Below are 20,380 nucleotides of genomic sequence, written 5' to 3' on the forward strand. Positions count from 1 at the left end.
GATCCCGTCGCAGGGCGTAGATGTTGGGTGGTGTGTAGTCGCGTTAGTGGCCTCATGTAAACAAACTTTCGGGGTGTGCAATGCGTGTACAGCCTAGGTGATGGACATGACTTGCAGAAATTGCTTGTATCAGAATGAATTTACTAATGCAGCTCCCTTTCAGGACTCATACATGTTGATCCACCCCACCCCCCCCGCCCCCCCAGGAAACAACCTGTGCCATCCATTCTGGATGCTAAAACAACCAGACGCAAGAACGGTCTCTTTCAGCTGGCCGTCACTCTGATGAACACTGAACATCAGTCGCATTGTGACAGGAACAAATCCACGTGCAATAACCCTGTAACAGCGAACATCCCCTGTAGCTTTTGGTTGTCCTAGTTTTAGCTGTGTGTCTATTTCTATGCGAGTACGTTCCAAAGCAAAGAGAAACCAGACTCACGCTTGGTCACTAGAACAGGTTCTGTTTAAAGCCAGTCTTTATTACAGTACAGATTGAGTTATGTTGTATTGCAAGAGTGGACTTCTCTCCACACCAGAAAACTAAGCGCCTGTAATCAGTGTTGGGAAAGTTCACTTTCTACATGAACTAGTTCAAAGTTCAGTTCACAAATTTTAAAATGAACTAGTTCAGTTCATAGTTCACACTTCAAAATATTTGTTCACAGTTCCAAAAAATAAACTAGTTCAGTTATTTTTTTCCATATGTTGCTGCAAGCTACTATTTTTCAAAATTATTGCCACAGCCCAGAGCCACAGACAGCAATTATTTTATCAGTTTTAACACTGAAGCTATGCATCAGATTTAATCTTCATATCCGATTCTTATCCAACCAGGGTTTACATTAGCATTGAGGGGATTGTTGCTTTAATGTTGCTGTCCATTCACTCCACACTAGCAGCAGCTGCAGCGTTCACCCCTACAGTACATTCTCACACACATGCTGCTTGAATGGTCTTTTTTAAATAAGGAATAAAAACACGACAGTTATCATTAAGGTGCAAATGTTTGCAAAGAAAGGTCAGATTCCTCCCATCCTCACCGACCTTGTCAGTAACTCCATAAAACTCATTTCAATGATTATACGCCGCCTCTTTGCTACACGCAGCTGTCGCCTCCATGCATTTCTTTTTTTTTGATGACGCATGCGCGACGCTGGAGGCTGGTGTTGCCAGATCGGGTGTTTTTTCCGCTACTTATTAAGGCGCGTTTACAGTGTGTTTTCTATAGAAATCTGGCACCCTTTTGAACGACGTTAACCTGAAAGAACGCGCCGTTCACAGACACCAGAATGAACGAGTTCACAGTGACGTTCATCGGGCATTAATACAGTACGTTCACTTCACGTTCGCCCAAAATATGAACGAGTTCATGAACTATCGTTCAATGAACGCGTTCAGGCACAACACTGCCTGTAATGGATGTGCGACAGAAGTTTTAATGTGATTGTCCTGAACCGTGCCGAGAATCTGAGAGCATGATCTAAGGCCAACACGTCGGTAGCGCTATTCTCTTTTAGCCAGTTCTTCTGAGATGAATGAGAGGATTTTATTTAAAACTGGCTGGTTGAAGAAAATATCGTCTGGGCAGGAGCATACTGAGGCCAAATGTTTGGTGTCCAGCTATTATACGCCTGACTGCCGCAGCATCAGCAACCCTTCACTGGGCATGAAGACCTTCTGCCTCACCCAGCTGTGTCAAGGAAACTGGTGTCACCCATGCATCAGCAACCCTTTTGCATTAGTCACATTTCGGGGTATTTTTCACTCTTTCCATGGTTTGGACAGACGCACCAGCTGTGGTTCGGCTTGTATGCAAGCCATGAAACCGATTTCCTTCAATAAAACCTGCAGGGGTCGGGTCAATAGACACGTGTGAAAACGTCAGTAGTCATGCTGAACCAAGAGGTTTTTTTAGGGAGCAGTATATTTTTTTGGGGGGGGGAGGTGGTGTTTGCGATAAGATGATGATTTGGAGTCTCCACTTCTGTGGACTTTAATGAAACCCAAACAGACAGTGAATGATGGTCCGTGTTGGAATTAAAGTGCTTCAGTTATCTTCCCTACCTTCTGGCCATGTCTCTCTGTTGCCACTGCTGCATTAACAAACTATAATACGTTAAAGTGACTTCAAACAAGCATCAATTATGGGGGAAGACTTTCCCTTTGATGAAGTTACTTATCTTATAACTGTAAATACGCACTCTGAGCTGTACGGAACTGTCCCCAGTTAAGTATTTGTTTTTCTTGTAAATGATCACTTAGGGGGAGGATTATCATAGAAAATAATGTTGAGAGACAAAGGAGGGCCATAGGAAAATAGGTCATTAAGTCAAAACAATGCGTTAAAACTGTATGGCAATTCAGCAATAATGTAGTCTGTTTTAAAAAAAAGGGGCTGTATTATGAAGGAGAAGAAATCAGGTTTTGAGTGTTCCAGACTTTTTTTTTCCTCTTGAAAATGTCCAACCGGTTATGCAGTGGGAAGCTACGTGGCTGTTGCGATGGTTATCTGCAGCGTAATGTACTTATCACTGATTTCAGAACAGTCATTACACTGTAGACTGTAATTGTGTTTCAGGTGTCTGCAAGAAGGATTTAAAAAAAAAAAACTCCATTACAGATGTGACTAGATGACTAGTAACATCTCGAGTCAGCAAGATGAGCAAAACGCAAACTGCAACACACGCTTTCGAACTCAACCGATGAGGTCAAAATAATAAATATTCCTGAAATGGTGGAGCATCTAGTAGAGCAGGTGTTTAGGGAGACCGCCGCCAGCGCGGCAATTAATTAGGAGGGAAAGGAAAGGACCCCTGGTTGAGAAAGATCTGTGTTTTAGCTAATTAGACACAAGGCGGTGCATCATCTCTGTGGACAGGCCCAGAAATGCCTCTCTTTTGGGGATAAACTGAAGAAACAGACAGAAAATAAAAACTGCTGACCATTAAAGTAAATTTGTCCCAGATAACTGGTCAAAACAACACATGAACTTGACTGTGTCACTAGTCTGTAAACTTCATTTCCTGTACAATCTGTAAAGGGTTGAGCAACCTTTTTGTTACACATGATGAGTCTAAAGCTAAATGAAGTCCTGAAGTTATTGCAATTAGTCCAGAGGAAGACTTGAGTGTCAAATTGCATGGCCATCCACCTGTCCAGACATTGAAAGTCAGAGGATCATCAAAGTTTCATCCCCAGGAGACCATGAATGTTAATAAAAAAGGGAATAGCATCCATTCAATAGTTTTTGACATGTTCCAGTCTGGGCAATCATGTGACTGGCACCGCCATCTCTCAGAAAGAAAATGCTCAACTAACCCAACTTTGTGGGGAAATCATCCTTGAAGAACCAAAAACGCCACAAAAGGCAAAATCCATCCTCTTTTAAAGACGAGGCGAAATCAGATTTAAAATCTCTGTAAAACGGTATTTGGACATTAAGTTGCATTGTCCCAAAAGATTAAAGAAGATAACTTTAGCAAGTAAAACTAAAAAGGAAATCATTTCCTATTTTAATTCCTGCGTGAGTGTGCGTTTAACCCTTTCTGACACACTACAGGCCCTCTCACGGTTGCACATTCACATTGTTGTTTTTGCTGTGAATAATAAATAATATCTCTCTTGATTTGCATTCCTTGTTGGGAAATTGCATGGATAAGTTAGTATGTGTGTATGTATGTAAATACATAACTTTTGCTGAGCAATTGGCAAACAGCAGACCTTGAGTGGACTGCTGCATAGGTTCAAATATGGCATTTTCTTTGTATAAATATGAGTATTAACCAACAAACATGATCTCATTAAATGCACATCCTCTTTGGTCAGGCAGGTGGCGCTTTGCTCCCGGCTGACACAAACTAAAAGGAGGTCAGCTCTGAAGAGGATGTTGGCTGGCCACACGCCTTCTGAATCCAGCACACACACACACACACACACACACACACACACACACACACACACACACACACACACACACACACACACACACACACACACACACACACACACACACACACACACACACACACACACACACACACACACACACACACCAGAGTTTTCCATATGGCTTTTCTTTTCTTTAAATCTTATTCTGTTTTATATCAATTTTCTTCTCTCCACCTCAGAAACTATTGATTTCTCTTGAGCTTTGGTTCATTTCCCTTCTGACTTGACATCCTCCACTGCCCAGCGGCAAAGCGTACCTTTCAACTCCTTTCTTTATTTCTTCCTGCATCCACCCTCTGCTGTGAATCTCTGAATGCACCGGCAGCCATCCACGTCACATCTCATACACACTCTTCTGCTCATTCTCTCCCTTTCAACGTGCTGCCTCCCCACAGCTTTCTCTTGTGTTCTTCCCTTCTATCGATACACTGCAGCATTTGCTTCCTCACTTCCTACACACCCACTGCATGTCATCAATAATATAAATTCCCTTTTACGTATTCAGTAAAAAAAGGAATGTCTTCCCTACTTACTGAGCTAAATATCCTTGATGTTCGTTCCATGCTTATATAACTTGTCTTTGATCCCTGCAAGGCCTTCACCGAAGGATATTTGATCTGCTAACTTTGTTTTCCCAAAAACATTTGGCCAAACAGCGTCTGATTTATTTTCTTTTTTTAAAGGTGAATAATTCTAATGTTCTATTTTTCCAAACAACTGAAAATGACCTCAACAAGAAGAATGAAATCCTAGCATGGCATGCTTCATAATAACATAGTATTCATGCACAAATGACTCAGTATATAATGAAACAATTACCATTATAAAATACATTCATTCCATTGCTGAAGTGATGAGGATTAAAGGGGAGCAAAATCAACAAAGCAGTACAGCCAAAGCCAATGACACCAAGGACATGTCTCATAATGGTGGGGGTTCAAAGGAAACGTTTGTTGTCCTTATAATGATATTGGTTTTTAATCCAATGGCGTGAAAAAGTCCCTCCAAATGAATGTTCTCTAGGGACCTGAGCTGGGTCTCTGCACCGCGGCTTTTGCTACGTTTATAAAACAATAACTTAGATAGTGGTTGACATGAGTACCAGATAGGAAAAGGTTTGTGCGGATGGGAAACTCCCACATCAACACGAACAGACTAAGCGGTCGAGACAGCGGTAGAGGAGCGATTCCCCTGTTCTTCAAAGTAAATGGTGGCTTTGAAGAGGGCAATATAAAGACTTTCGGTCAGCTATTTTTAAATAAAAGTTGGGGAGACATAATTTCATATTTGAACAGTTCAAGGTATTGAATAGTTCAAGTTTTGGTAGTTCATCAAAAGTACCAAAAGACGTGTTGGGTGACTCCTGCACAAACCTTTTGACGCATTGAAACTTTGATTTCAACTCACACTTATCCATCAGCTAAGATACCTATCAGATCAGCAACACGATGCACCAGTTGGGACCTTTCAGATGAACACATCAGACAAGCCACGTGAAAAGCAAAATGTCCAGCAGGCCGGGCCCTTCTTACAGTTTACAGGTGAAACTCGAAAAATTTGAATATCGTGCAAAAGCTCGTTACTTTCAGTAATTCAACTTAAAAGGTGAAACTAATATATTATATAGACTCATTACATGCAAAGTGAGATATTTCAAGCCTTTATTTCATATCCTTTTGATGATTATGGCTATAATATTTCATTCAAATTTTTCGAGTTTCACCTGTAAACTGTAAGAAGGGCCCAGCCTGCTGGACATTTTGCTTTTCACGTGGCTTGAGCGCACAGTCGAAGCACATGTTGACTCAGAGTTGAAAATACTGGGTATGAAACTGACACTTAATGGAATCATTTTACTCCTAAAAGGAAAGCTTTTAAAAAAAATACAAATCACGTATCAAGTTGCAAAACACACAGTTCTTTCTTTGCAGAAGCCTGTTTGAAAGTGTGCATGAATATGGATTCAGGAGCACGAAGCAAGGTACGCACTTGTCTTTGTCTTACTTAAACCCTCGATTTCATGGAGACATTTTTATTATTTTTTTACATTTTTTTTTATTTGTTCTGCAAATGGAAACCCATTGTTCCAGGAGATTGCGGCTCGGTTGCGGAATGAGGGAGCAACGGTTAGTCTATCCTCTTTGCCGCCTTTCATGGCGAGCCAGTTTCATCATGCACCATTGTGCTTGCTGCAGCTGTTTTTAACATCTGACATAAGCTACATGATTAGCTGGGAAGAATTTAGTTCATCGGGCCCCTGATTTTGACTGCACTTCCCTTGACGCAGGCCAAAACCACAACAGAAAGTCTGCATGGATGCGCCTGCTTTAGCGTGATTACATTTGCCCTCGTTTACACGATTGCGTAGGTTAACAACGAGCAAAAAAGACCTTTTCTTGATCTAGGACGAACAGGTTGACCGGCGCACGCGGCAATCACGAATGAACAGCGACGCACCAAAGTGTCATTGGTGCGCGGCGGTGTGAAGACGGCGTGTACATACAGTATCTGAAGGGCGGAGATCTTGTCCTTGAGCACTTCCTGCGCCTTGTTGAAGTCCGACAGCATGTTCTGCGTCTCTCTGCTGTGGACGGCGCTCATTTCGGTGAGCTCTCTCTCGTGCCTCTTCGTCAACTCTTGTTCATGAGCCCTGGGGGGGAAGATAGAGTGGAGGGTTAAGTGTCACTCAGTTTCACGTAACTTGTCGCTGGTCCAGGTGGACCTCGTTTTTAACGTTTTTTAAAGTTAAATCAACAGCAATTCATAGTGTTTCAGTTATTTCATTATTTACAGGATTATACAATTACATTTACTGAAAGCAACTAGTAACAAAACAGATAAATCTGGCTGTATTAAAATTTCACTTGGTGAAATATATGACCATGGCTGTTATGTGCCATGTGTTGTCACAAATTAAAGTAAAACTAAATTGACTAAATTCTCTTCATCTTTTCCAGAAATGTGCGGTTTGCACACTTGGAGGGTTTCACTATGGGAGGAAAAGGAGCTAAAGAGAGAAGAGGAGGATGGGAAATGGGAATAAAAGAGGATAATAATTAAATGAGCATGAACAAAAAAAGGCTGATGAAAGGGATGCGAGGGCTGAAGGAGGATGTCTGTCTGCCTCTCACTCTGACGGGGCCAACGCGCCCCGAGGGCCGCACATCTTATCTCTCCCTGCTCCCTCTTTATTTATTTATTTATCAGCCTATTTTTAGCCCGGTGACCAGGATTCAGATGGGGAGTTATGTAACGGAGGCAGTGGGAGAGAGAGAGAGAGAGAGAGAGAGAGAAAAAGAGAGGACGCCTATACATGAAGACTAGCAACACATGTAATTTGGGTGAGGCGCCGTGGGAGCATTCATCAAACAAATGATGGGAATAACATGTACATCTATGACTGACTCTAACGAGTAGCTCAGCCACATTTGCCATATGGCACTTTAAAAACATGAAGAAAGTGCTGCAGTCAAAAACATGATTATAGATTCCACTTTGCTTTTACCCTAAACAACCTTCACTAATCAATGGCTCCTGACACTAGTCGGGGGGGGGGGGGCAGAGTGAGAGAAACTGATTTGTCTTGTCTGGGCTTTTCTTTTTCTCTCTCTTATCTTGCAGTGCTTTCATGAGGACTGGAGCAGAGTAAGTTGGCAGGAACTATTGTCATCCAGAAAATAATGAAGTCAAAAGTCAAATTGAGCCGCAGGATTACAGGACAAAGAGGGGAGTGTGGCCATTTCTTCTCGAAAAACTGTCATGGTCGGCGCTGTGCTCCTCCCACTAATTGACCGGCACAGCTAGAATTCATTCCCCAATCAGGCTGCAGGCTTGATATTCTCCAGCCCTCCACTCCTTCTTTGTCAAACCAGCAACTAATGCTACGGCTGAAAACGCTCAGGAATGGTTCCCCCCCCCCCCCCCTTAATGTCTTTTGTCTGCCTCAGCCTCAGGTTCTCTGTCCCTCTGGGTTTCAGGCAACCTGCATTAGGAACTCAGCTTGCTCCACCTTGCTGATCATTCCTCCACCCTGCTCACCACATTCCAGCCCCTGGTTCTGTTTCTAATAAAGACTACATTTCTGGAGGGGTGAGATGAGAAGATGAAGACCACTTTTGTACCTGTATGTTAAGCTATGAAGCTGAAGCCAGGATTGGCTAAGCTTAGCATGCAAACAGCATGGCTCTGTCCAGGTGTACCTCGGCCCTATGAATGCTGGATGACCGCCAGCAAGGGTGAAACCGAACCGACTCGACCCAAATGGTTATTTGAATGCTGCAGTGTGTGTGGATTTGCTCCAATACCAACTGTGCAGCTAGGTGTAAGCTACTCACCAGGCACTCTCCAGTCAAACTCACTTCTTTTTTTTTTTTTACCTCTTTCAGATTAGGAAACCGATTCAAATAGCTTTGTGTCTAATCTCGTCTTTCCTCTGACTTTGTATGCAATCAGTGCGCATCTAGAACTCACCTGCTGAAAACGATAAGTTGTGGATAACGTTTCACAGCAAAGCTAGCACTTCCAGTCTTTATGCTCAGCTCAGGCAAACACCTCTAAGCTCCAGTTCTGCACTTAAGGTACGAACACAAACGTGGTATTATTTCTTTTAGAGTACGAGTATTTCCCAAAAAAGAAATAACTTGAATCACAGACTCAAACATGATAATAAAAGCTTGAGGTGAGCAAACTATTACTATTACTAAACTACACTATTTTAAACAGAGAACGTGTCAGATATCATTTGTCTGCTGGCCAGAAAATCAGCTGTTCACCAAAATCTCCCCCATTTTCTAAGCCCTAAAGAATGTGTTGAATGGTTTGGGAGTTTTCATGAAGTGGAGAATACGTATGAGATGTAGTGTACAGGATAACATACACTGACCAGGGATACTAATGGTGGAGCAAGAATTTTAAAACACCACCATTTCATCCATCCAGAAAGGAAACTCAAGGACCACCACTCTAAATTCAGGGGAAAAATGTTGAGCAGCTTGGTTGCCAGGTTACAAGCTATTACGATTAGACTGCATTGTGAGCACACTGGTCTAGTATTGCTCCAACTGTGTGAAGGTGACTATTTCAAAGACTATATGTGAAGGTGCCTCTTGTATCGGACATGGATTAGAACGACGATGTCAGTTTGTGCGGTTTTTTGTACGGATATGAAGACTAGTCAACATGTAACTTTCCTAATATAAATTATTTCACATAAACCAATCTGTATTTCCAATTGCAATAACTTCAGATTAACATATGTAGAAAACAAAAGTAGCACGTTGCCATTTAGTCTTGGCATATCTTCTTTGCCTCTGAGCTGAAGGCTTTCATCACCTGATCTGCTGATTGGCTTCGCTGCGGATCTTGAGCACCTCCTTGCCCTTGAGCTCCAGCTCTTTAGTCAGAGTGCTGATATTTTCGTTGAGTGTGTGGATCTGGTGGTCCAGCTGAGCGATGTGGTTCTTCCTCCTGGAGACCTCCTCCTGCAGCTCGGTGATCCGGCCCAACAGCTCTCGCTCCTAGGAACGCGAGGAAAACAGATCTGTGTTCATTTTCATGGTTTAATGAGTCAACTTCCCATACTGTTCTATGCTCTAATGATTTGTAATTACTTTTTGTCTACGAAAGGAAAATCCAAGGACACAAGCGTTTACCTTTCTATATTTCCCTCAAAGCAACTATTAGATCAGTGTCATCTTTACATGAACTGAGAGGCACCGCGTGTGTTAATTTGGTAACAGGTAGTTAGATTGAGTTGTCGAGTATAACTTTATTGTTTAAGCATTTCTATGATAAAGCCATTTTAACGAGTATGAATTGAATTGTAATATGAATTGAAAATTCTGAAAATAATATTCTTTTGGTTTCTTGGTAAATGTACCATATTTTCAATGAAATGTTTCTATTCATGTAAATGTAGGTTTACAAAAGAGGCTCAACATGACTTACGTAGGAGTAAATCTTTCTGAAAATAGTTTGAACAAAAGTTGGAGTTCAGTGCGATGTTGATTTTAGTTGATTTCTGTCTCTACTTGTATTATGAAACACAACAACCTAAAAGGGAGAGAGAGAGAGAGGACCAAAGGGAATAATAATGATAACTGGATCTGCTCCAAAGCGTAATGGCTTCTTCTTCAGCTCACACTACAACCTTTCACCAAGTTGGATAAAAACGGCGGTAATTACGCGGACAACTAGACAAACAAACCAAACCTAAAACATGACCTCCTCAACCGAGGATATGAACCACAACGGTCTGAAAAAGTATGAAAGACGTTTAATTAGGGATATGCGCTTTGTAATTGGCTCCTCATTAAATGAGATGTTTAATCTACAGTAAGTGAGTCAAAGGTCCACACTGGCTGTTAAATGCTGCCAAACTGACAATGAGTGTTAATGAATAGAGCGACAGTGAAGGGTAATAATGATTATCACTCACTGTGCAAGAAGGAATCGTGAAATGCACACGCGTGGACCTGAATGGCTCCTCCAGGAATGAAAGTATGAATGGCATCTGACTTTATTACTTCTCCTAAGAAAAGGCTGAGATAGAGCAGTGCTACCTTCCAATTGTATGAAGATAAGTTGTGTGGCTGTGCCGGCATGTAATGCACCTTGTAGAACAAGCCAGAACCGGCTCACATGGAAAAGCTTCTCTGTCACGACATCATTGTTCTCCACATCTCTCATGGATCCGAATTACTCACAACGCCCCTGCAGAGCTGCTCTTTTCTTCTCAGCTCTACAGTGACACCAGATGTCACTGTGATATGTGTGAAGGGAGAAGAGGAACAAGTCATCTTTGTCAACAGGGTTGCGGCCGAACAATGACTAGGTTCAATCAGACATAGAACCCGCCTGACCCAACAGTGAATCCATTTTTTTCGGCATGTGACTCGCTCAAATTCTCAAAAGCTGGTGTGAAGTTATGGTTTTTAAAGCTTCTTAAGCCTCTTAAAATATCAGTGCTGGCTGATTTATGTACGCTATCAGTCGATGGAATCCGCCCCATGGATATGGGTTAGATGGCGGTGGCTGGGAGGTTCAGAAGGCCATCTTTGTTTGGTCACATGGTTGACCACGGCTACGGACAAAAGAAGATGGCAACCGCTGTGTTGAAGCAAGTGCTAAGAAATAAACTGAGCATTCTTTGAAAAATGAAACTAGACATATGTGGCTGGTTTTGTAAAGATTAGGGGCCACCGACAGACTCTCCTGAGGCACGGGTCCACCAGGGGAAACATCTAACCCAACATGATGACGTCATGGAGGTCCAACGACTTAACTGCTGAGTAGGAGATTTTGATTCTGTAAATACCATCTTTGCTTTGTTAAAACCCCTTCCTGTGACGGGGAGCAGTGGCAGCCTTGTTTATCAAATTGATCATTATGATTAGAGACTTGAATCAAGAGGCAGAGACGTGATCTGAAGACTCCCAGGAGAATTCATTAGAGTATTGTCACGTTATTGCTCACTAATGATTCCCCACTTTTCCATTAAACCTCCCACTTTATAACAATTTATTCCAAGGGCTGTGTTCACATCTCCAAAAGCCATAATCTTGTATAATCGCCTCATGGTCACAACCTGCTGCCTCACTATCCGTCTCCATCTGAGTCTCCCTCAACAACTTCATTTAATGTCATTGGCAGATTTTTCACTTTCCATAAACCCAGCAGCGCAATTAAACACAATGGGGACAGGGCGGATTCCTCTTTTAATGACTTATTTACTGATTTCACTCTCCCTCTCCTCAAACTCACTGCTTCATTCTGGAGAGATAGATAGAAATAAAGAGAGAGAGACAGAGGCACAAAACCCCAACCCAAAAGATGATGACGGTAAAAGAAAGGTGGAAAATGCATTTAGGTGCATTCAGAGGGTTTTGAGGCATTATTTCAAGGGGCCTCATACGGACTAATTTTCCTCATATTACAACTTCTTCATCTGTTCAATGTTCATCACACACTGTGTCTTTCACTACCATCTTTCGAATCTCTTTTCTTCTCCACAGAACTTGTTTAAATAAAGGAATAAATGAGCACCATCATTTTTTGTCTGGCACCCTCTCTATTTTCTCATTTTCAGGTCTTTGGAAAAAAAGACGTTTTTTAAATATTCATCAGGCGAGAGGACATTAGCCGGCCAAATCTCCTACTGCAACTGAAAATGGAAAAACGTATCAAAGATGATGGCTGGCATTTCTTGGTCGGTATTATTCATCCAGGCTGACAGATTGTATATTATATAATTAGCTGTTCTTTTTTATAGAATACTCCAGATACCAGATAGTTGTTTGTTTTAATGGATATTTCGAACTATTTTTCCTAATTTTCCTACATGTTGGAAAACAATCATATGTTGTCAGTTAGACAAACATAATCATCCGAAACATGCAAACATTCAGACCTCCCATGCGGCTCAAAGGTGTATCGCAGATATGAATGTTGAATCAAAGACTACGGGAGAAATTCTACAAACTTATTTATCTCACAAATGTTCCGTCGGTCTGTCACCAGTGGAAAGAATAAAATAAGGACTTCTTAGCGGGATTGATCGTGTCCCACACAAACAAGCTTTTAGGGTAGTTTTGGTTTGTTCACCATCAACATTTGCATCTTTCTCTTCTGTGAGCTGCTCTTACATGGCACACTTGGTGCGTTTCTCTTCGATGGGCTCTCCTCACTGGTTGAGGTGAGAGTGGACGGGACTTTTTTGCCCTGGGTTTCGCACATCAAGCTACAACAGTCCACTCTCCGTCCTCAATGGAGGTTGTTGAGGCTGAGAGGGAGACGGCAGCACTACTCAGGACTGACACTGCCGCATCCTCTGCATTTATTCAGGTCAATACACAATTCAGACATATTAACAGTGAATATTCTCATAAAAGGATGGATCAGTTAAGATGCAAAAAAGCATAATCCATCATAAAGTATAGCAGTATGAATTTAAGGGTTTGTGTGTTAATAATAGAGGATTATATTAAATGTATATTTCTATAGTGGTTGTCGTACCACAGAAATAACAGCAAATTCCTTTGTGAAACCAAACCTTTGTGCATGAGATAAATATGATAAACACTGTACCCTGTGTATCAGCCTCTTTCTCCCTGCTTGATTTTTGTTAAGCAATTGGACAAAACATTATTCAACCCGGCGGGGACGACTGTTTGCAACTGACCTCTGATGACTTATCTTATGTTTATGAGCCTTTAGAGCTTGTGCACAGCTAACATTAAAAGAATGTAAACACAAATTCTCTGAGCCACAGTATTTTACCCTCAAAGGAAAATTCACCAGGTGGATCACAGTTTGTCTCGTAAAATCTGATGGATTATTTTAAAGCAAAGGGAGGTAACAGCAGATGGCGAAAGGACAGATAGGACAAAGCCTCTTTCAAATTAGGTCGGCCAGAGACACAGAGATGGATCCCAATTCAAATCCTCCGTTGCATCTCATCCCGTTTCTCTCGCTGCCATCACTTTTGATGTCAGATTCTCTGCTGTGCCAAATGAAGCTATTAAAGGTCCAAAAAGTTCTCTTCCGAAAAAGTAAAACCAAACCAGAAGCCGGCACTAGGAACCAAAGCTCATTAAGTTTACATATGAACTGTCAGCCGGTTGGAGTCTTTCTTGACTGAACAATGTAAATCTACTCGGGCATCAGAAAAGAAGCCTGTGTGCCGTTTCCACGGTTTCCATTGTGTTTTCCTGCAGACCTATGACTGGCAGGCGGTTCAGACTGTAATCCTCGACGATTAGCTTTCACTGACCCTGATTGCCTTGGCAACCAAAGATGAGAGGGACTGATGATGGGGGGGGGGGCGGGGGGGATTTCAATACGACCAGCTGTTTTTCTCTGCTGGGACATCTGTATCACATGGCAATGAGAGGGGAACTCGTGGTGTTTGGGGTAATTAGTAAGATTTACAAGACGATGGTAATAGGATAGCTGGCCCGGGTGGTGTGTGTGTGGGGGGATTGGTTTTGTGTGCGTTTAGCCACACTGGTGAATTTAATTTCTGTGTGGCAGCTGGCACATGTAGATATTAAAAACAAATAAAGGAACCTGAATAATATCTAAACATATAAACACATGAACAACTTGATGCATTTGTGATGAATATATTCATCGTTTAGTCTTTCAAATCAACTAATCCCATCAGAACCATCTTTAGCTGAAAGGTTATAATAAATTTAGATGTTTCATTGTTGCTGGGGGAGGTCGCCACTCACTGTACTGACTGCAAACTGCCTTCATACGGGAAACACTGCCGGATGTTATCCAGTTCAGCTTCCTAGACGTCAGCATCAGCTTGCTGTTGCTTTTATTGCTTTTGTTTCTTCTATTCATATTTAAGTCACCCCAGCAGAGGGTTCGACAATGGACCAGTGTCCTACCTGTATCCGGTTGTTCTCCAGGGTTTTCTCCAGCTCCACCTTGGCAGCAGCTGACTCCTGCTGGTGGTTTTGTCTCAGGTGTTCGATGGCCGATGCGTGGATGTGGTTCAACTCTGATCGCAGAGAGGCTTTGGGGAAAGAAGAGGACATATTTCATCTGTACGGAGCATATCGAACCCAGATAAGACCCACTGATTTTAAAGCCTTTTGGAAATGCTTCCTCCAACCTTCGGTCTGCTTGAAAAGTGTTCATTCGAGACAAAGGCATTTTTATTACAAAGTGAATGAACAGCGCCTTGGATGCCTTTGCCGGAGTGGTCTTTAATCCTCCCTCCAATGAACAACCTTCATTGTAAACAGTCTAATGGTTTTCAGAAACATATAGAGACAGAGCACACATTTATTAGGCTCTACTTGTAGAATAAGACACATTTATATTTATTTGTCGGAATAAAGCAATACAGCGGTAAAAGCTGACCCGCTGCAGTTCTTTTTGCAATGAACTCATTACATGAACCTACACTCCCGTGAGACACACACATTCAGATACACACACATTCACTCGCACAGAGAGGATGGAGGAAATTGAGAGAGGGCAATGGATAAGGAGTAAAAAGAGTGTTATTAAAGCACCTCAGGATGTGGGAGGTGAGAGAAAGATGGGAGCAGCTCTCCCCTGTCAGGACCATGGCATGAAGGTTAATGGAAGGCCATTCATCACTCAGCACCAGTGTGTTCACACTGAAAACTGGGTAAGAGAGATTTTCTACTACTTTCTGCCAATGTTCTCAATGTTTTAACTGTTACTCATCATATTATTGTATGTAAATAAACATCAAAAGGGATGAATATAAAATCTCATCAATACAAAGAAAAACTAAATTGTATTTACTGGATTTAACCATGAAAAGAACAAAGCCAAATTTACATTGACAAACTCCCTGTATATATGTACATACTGTCTATATACATTACTGTATAAATGCAGAGTTATTTGTGCTTCACTGTCCCAGCCTGAAGCAGGAATGCATTAATCTAGGATGCTGTCTTGCAAAGTTAGAGATAGATGATAATGATGAAATAATAGATAAACTCATTCGAGTATATTTTAATGCCCTCACCTTTGTACTTTTACTTAATTCACATATTGATTTCAGGACATTTACGAGTATTTTACATGGTGTTACATGTCCCCATGTTTTGGCTCTGTGCCTTGTACATCTTTAAGTCCTCACTGAAAAATCTGTGCACATTGAACAAAAACAAAAAAAATCTGTGCATTCAAAAGTATTTTTGTTGAATAGGAAAATGGGCCACAGGGTCATCTGAGGGTTAATCTTGTTGATGCACGCACACACACACACACACACACTCTAAGCCCCTACCCAGCATGGCTTTGCCCTCGTCCTCCAGTTCGAAGCGAAGCGTTTGCAGCTCTTGTTCCGACTGTTGTTTAAGTGTCTCGATGCTCTGCCGGTGAGCCTCTCTGAGAGACTGCAGATCTGCATGGTGATGATGGCGCAGACGCTCCTCCAACTCCTGATGGAGAGAAGAGGGAGGGGGAGGGGGGGTGGTCAGGGGAGGTTGATACGGGATAACAGAAAGGAACGAAAAGACGTGCAGGAGAATAGGGCAATAGAGGAAAACGGGGAGTACCAGAGGGAGAGGAAGAGAGTCAAATTTGTGAATGAAAATTTTTAGGACAAATGTAAAAGATAAAGAATGAAAAAAGAAAAGTGAGAAAGGGAAGTACTTCAGCATCAAACTATTCTTGTGCCGAACAACCTCAACAATAATAATACACACAGACCGACAAAAATGACAATGCTGGCAGGCCAACGATTACTCTGGCAGAAAGAGCTCTTGTGGATGTGTGAGGGAGCCGCATCAAATTGCCTGTTCACTGGAAATATGGTTTAACTTTTTAGAAAATCACATTCACAATCAATGCTTCTTTCACCTGGACAGACGTTGGTCCTGTGAAGTGTGTTATCACGGTGAGCTCATCAATCGGGCAACGTTGGCTTTCACCTGGCATGTTGAATCTGAGGGCCACGTTACATTCGACCATCAACGGCCAGTTTATTTTTAGTTGTAAACACGGTGACAGTAGTTATAGTTGATCTCAATAATCCTGAGTTTTGCCATTCTTTTCACACAAATATAGAGAAAAGAGAATGATATATAGATTTACATATGCAACTGCTGGACGCAATATTCTTGTGCATTGTTTTCTGTTGTCCTATTTCTAAGTCTCACTTTTTTTGTTTTTTCTACCAACTTCAGTTAAGTCGATCTCAAGGTTGAACTGGTCTTTCAACTTGATTTTGTCCATCACCATTGACACAACACATCTTGTGACAATCACGAGTTGTTAAAGATGAATAACATCAGGGGACATTTACATTCAATTACAGTAATAAAAAAAAAAAGGATGATAATAGTTGAAGTTCCGATGAAACGCCGAATGCTTTCTGCATATTTACGTGACGCACAAATAAAGGATCATGATTTTCATGATTACACAAAGCACTGTCGCAGACAAGAAAACTGCATTCAATCCATCTTCTTTTGTCTGTAATATATTAAAACAACATTTCGAAAATTCTAACCCGAACCCATCGAAAGGAAACCTCTAAAATGATATTCATAGAATGTTGACGGCAACATCTGTCGTATTTTAATCAAAATAGATTTATGGAGATTAGCTTAACTCTTTCATATAAAACTTCATTTGGCATTGATTTCACCACAGTAGTAACGTAGCTATCAAGGAGGTTTGTTGAAACGTCTTCATTTGCATCCATCATTGGTGTTTTGGTACCGTGGGTCAGTCAAAAACGTTCCTTTTTATTCCTCTGTGGAGCACATTCACTACTCCTAATTGCAGTGAGTGACAAATTGACTGTAATGTTCACCTCGTGCTCTCTCCTCTCTGTGCTGCTTGTCTATGTGAAGGAATCTTCATTCCATTAATGGATTGTCAATATTTACTAGTATAGTTACTTTGCTGGTGGGTGAATCCATTTAACTAAGTACAAAAAGGGGGATGATACTGATGAAGTGTGAGGCGCAGGGATGAAAACACAAAGTCTGTGGCCCTCGGGAACTCTGATCCATTAGCTTCACACAGGTCTTAATCCTGACCCAGAGGACAACTTAAAGACAGAGTTGGAGGAAGCAAAGTGTCTAAAAGCTTAAAAGCGTATCTGCTGTGTATTCAGGTGATTTAATGCCCCAGAAGAGCAGAGCCGTAATGCCTGAACTAACCTGCAGCCGACACACTGACTTTAAAAGCAGGTGTAACAGGTCCTTAATCAGCACTCGAGCTGCTGTATTATCCTCACTTCACTAAATGTTTTCTCTGGTATAGCGGTTTGGAGAGATTACACAAGAAGAGCATGCTAGAATTGACTTCAAAACCCTGCTGCTTGTTTATAAAGCACTGAATGGTTAAGTACATTTCTGATCTGCTGATACCTTATGACGTCTGGGACTGGTCTACTTTCTGGTCCCTGGGTCAGAACTAAACATGGAGAAGCAGCGTTCAGTTTATCTGCTCCGGAAAGCTGCAGGTCAGACCGTCAGCTCCTTTAAATCCAGATTAAACACTTTTCTGTTTGCTGCTGCCTTTAATTTACCGTTTCCGCAATTCGGACATTCTTAAATTAAGCTGCTAATTTAATTTATTTAAAATCTTTTAATGTCTTTTTATCCTTTTAATGACTTTTTCTTTTAATGTATCAATGTTCTTAACTGTTTGAAATATCCAAACATAAAGCAAGGAGATTTACAATGGTTTTATGTGAAACACTTTGAATTGTTGTTGTTGTTAAAATTGCCTTTCCTTGCCTAGAGCTAAATACATTCATAATAATGGGAGTTGACATTACTTTTTTTAAAGTAAGAAAAAAGCTAAGTGCTTATGGTGTCAGCAATGTTAATGTACAGTTTTTGCAATTCTAATCATAAGATGTTGAGATACTTCAAACACAACAACCCCTGAAGCCCAGGCACCTTAACATCAAACACTGTGCTTTGATTGTTAATGTGTGTGTTTTTGCTAATTATTATCGGCTTTTAGTGTATTGATTCGTCGAGTAGGTAAAACAATTCTGCCTGTGCGTGCGGGCAAAAGAAAGTGAGCGAAAGTCTGAAGTTAAGGGAGATGAAAGATGATGAGCAAATCAATAGGCTGCCAATTGCTCTCTGCAGTCACTGATTCTATTTGCAGCAAGAAGGCAGGGAGCTAAATTAAGTTATGAGAATGTGTTTGGGATTTGCAGCAACTTTATTACTCCCTGGATGTCACTGTGCACAAACAGATAACACAACAGATAAGACAACTCGGATGTACTTCCTATACACACACCAACACACACAGGCACAAATCATCCATCTAATGCCTCCACTTTAGATAATTGAGTTTTCTCTCCCTGAAAATGTAAAGACTCCACCAACCAGAGAAGCCCCGCATAAAGCATTTAACACTTTACTCCCCTGCTTTTAACACAAGAAAGAAGAGGGTTTGACAGATATGGTGGTAAATCAAATTGCTTGTAAGCTGTTTTGTGTGTTTGCCTCAGAGAGGAGTCAAGTGGAGGAGGAGAAGATCTTTATTACAGCGGTCAGTTTGGTTTGCGGGAAAATAACGATTTCCTGTGCTGTGTGATTCACAGGTGATATTCTTTCTCCAAACCCACACCTACACCTACACACGACCCCACACACACACACTTTTGTCCTCAGACACATTTGTACTCAAGGAGTTGTCAAAACAACATTGTATTCCTCATTCCTTGACCTCCACTCTGCCCAAAAGCAAAAGACAATTACAGCGTCCGAGTCGGAGAGGGGATTTGGGATTGTAATTAATAGCTCATCCAAATTGACTTTGACTGTGAAATGGAAGGAGTAGCGCTGAAGAATGTACTTTTTGAAATTTGAGGTGTGCGTGGGGTTTGAGTGTGCATTCTGCTCATTATAAAAGATGAGATACAGAGCTGTCAGCATTGATATTTGACAGAAGCTGTCTGCTGTCCAAAAGAGGAAGTGATGACGGCGATGACTGCCTGTTAACCTCAACTGACAGCTCTCTTGGACAAAGTGTGGATGGAGGAGGAGCTTCTTTGATTGGTTGAAAAGACGACATCACTGCAGTAGCTTTGACTGGAGTTCTAATCATTCTCAAATTTCGAAGAGTGCATATCTTAATAACTTGGGAGGTTTTCAGTATTCTCGAAGATGCTGGTTTGCTTTTATGGCCTCAAACTTCTCGAGACTGAGGGGATAAGGATGGTTATATATCAGAACTCTCTCCATGGTGCTGAATTAGCCTTTGTTGGCGTTATGCATCGAGTTGCTGTCCATGGTGCTGACTCTGCCTCGTTCTGTGGTTATCTACGGCATGGCTGCCCTTCTGCACGGAGTCTGAGCTCTACACAAAAATGACCCACCGCTTGTTGCACGGTACTTGGGTGCAAGAAAAGGTATTGCAATGCCCTGCCGTTAAAAGTGCTTTGATGCCCTGTTTAATTAGTACTGGTATTTAAGAGTGTTTTAGTAATGCTAAGTTCACATCACTTCGCGTTTGGTGTGAACGTAGCATAAGAGCCGCAAGTTATTTGTAATGAGTTGGGTCCATAAGAGATGGGTTTGTGTGCAGCGCTATGCTGAACAACATTTTCAATGTTTAATAACAGGATTCAACAAAAAGCACGTGTGTTATCATAATTCTATCCAGGTCTTTGTCCATTTCACAAGGGTTCCTGGTAAGAAGAGGGGCGGACGGGTTGGCCATCTCCTACCTTTAAGTCCCTCTGCCTGGCGCGCTCCATGTCCTGCATGGAGCAGCAGTGGATCTCCTGCAGACGCTGCTGTCGCCTCTGGTGCTCCGTCTGCAGCTCGTCCAGCTGCATCCTCAGGTGCTCTCTCTCCTGGCTGAACTGGTGCTGCAGCTGCTGCAGCGACGACTGCGACTGAGACAGCTGCATCTCCAGACTCTGCTTCAACAGGGAGATCTAGAGAGGAAA

General features: G+C 41.8%; 1 protein-coding gene across 3 annotated transcripts in view; it reads right to left on the reverse strand.

Annotated features, from left to right (window-relative positions):
* fam184ab (family with sequence similarity 184 member Ab) overlaps nt 1-20,380 on the reverse strand; it is a 90,782-nt gene that overhangs the window by 9,045 nt on the left and 61,357 nt on the right. For all 3 annotated transcript variants that reach the window (XM_037448805.2, XM_037448806.2, XM_037448807.2), the window contains exons 14-18: nt 20,156-20,368; nt 15,734-15,887; nt 14,349-14,476; nt 9,283-9,467; nt 6,455-6,601 (exon numbers count right to left, since the gene is read on the reverse strand). In XM_037448805.2, coding sequence (XP_037304702.1) covers nt 6,455-6,601; nt 9,283-9,467; nt 14,349-14,476; nt 15,734-15,887; nt 20,156-20,368 — 827 coding nt within the window. The remainder of the gene's footprint in view (nt 1-6,454; nt 6,602-9,282; nt 9,468-14,348; nt 14,477-15,733; nt 15,888-20,155; nt 20,369-20,380) is intronic.

The sequence above is a fragment of the Pungitius pungitius genome, chromosome 20 (genome assembly GCF_949316345.1).
Source record: "Pungitius pungitius chromosome 20, fPunPun2.1, whole genome shotgun sequence".
In the NCBI taxonomy this organism is placed as follows: domain Eukaryota; kingdom Metazoa; phylum Chordata; class Actinopteri; order Perciformes; family Gasterosteidae; genus Pungitius; species Pungitius pungitius.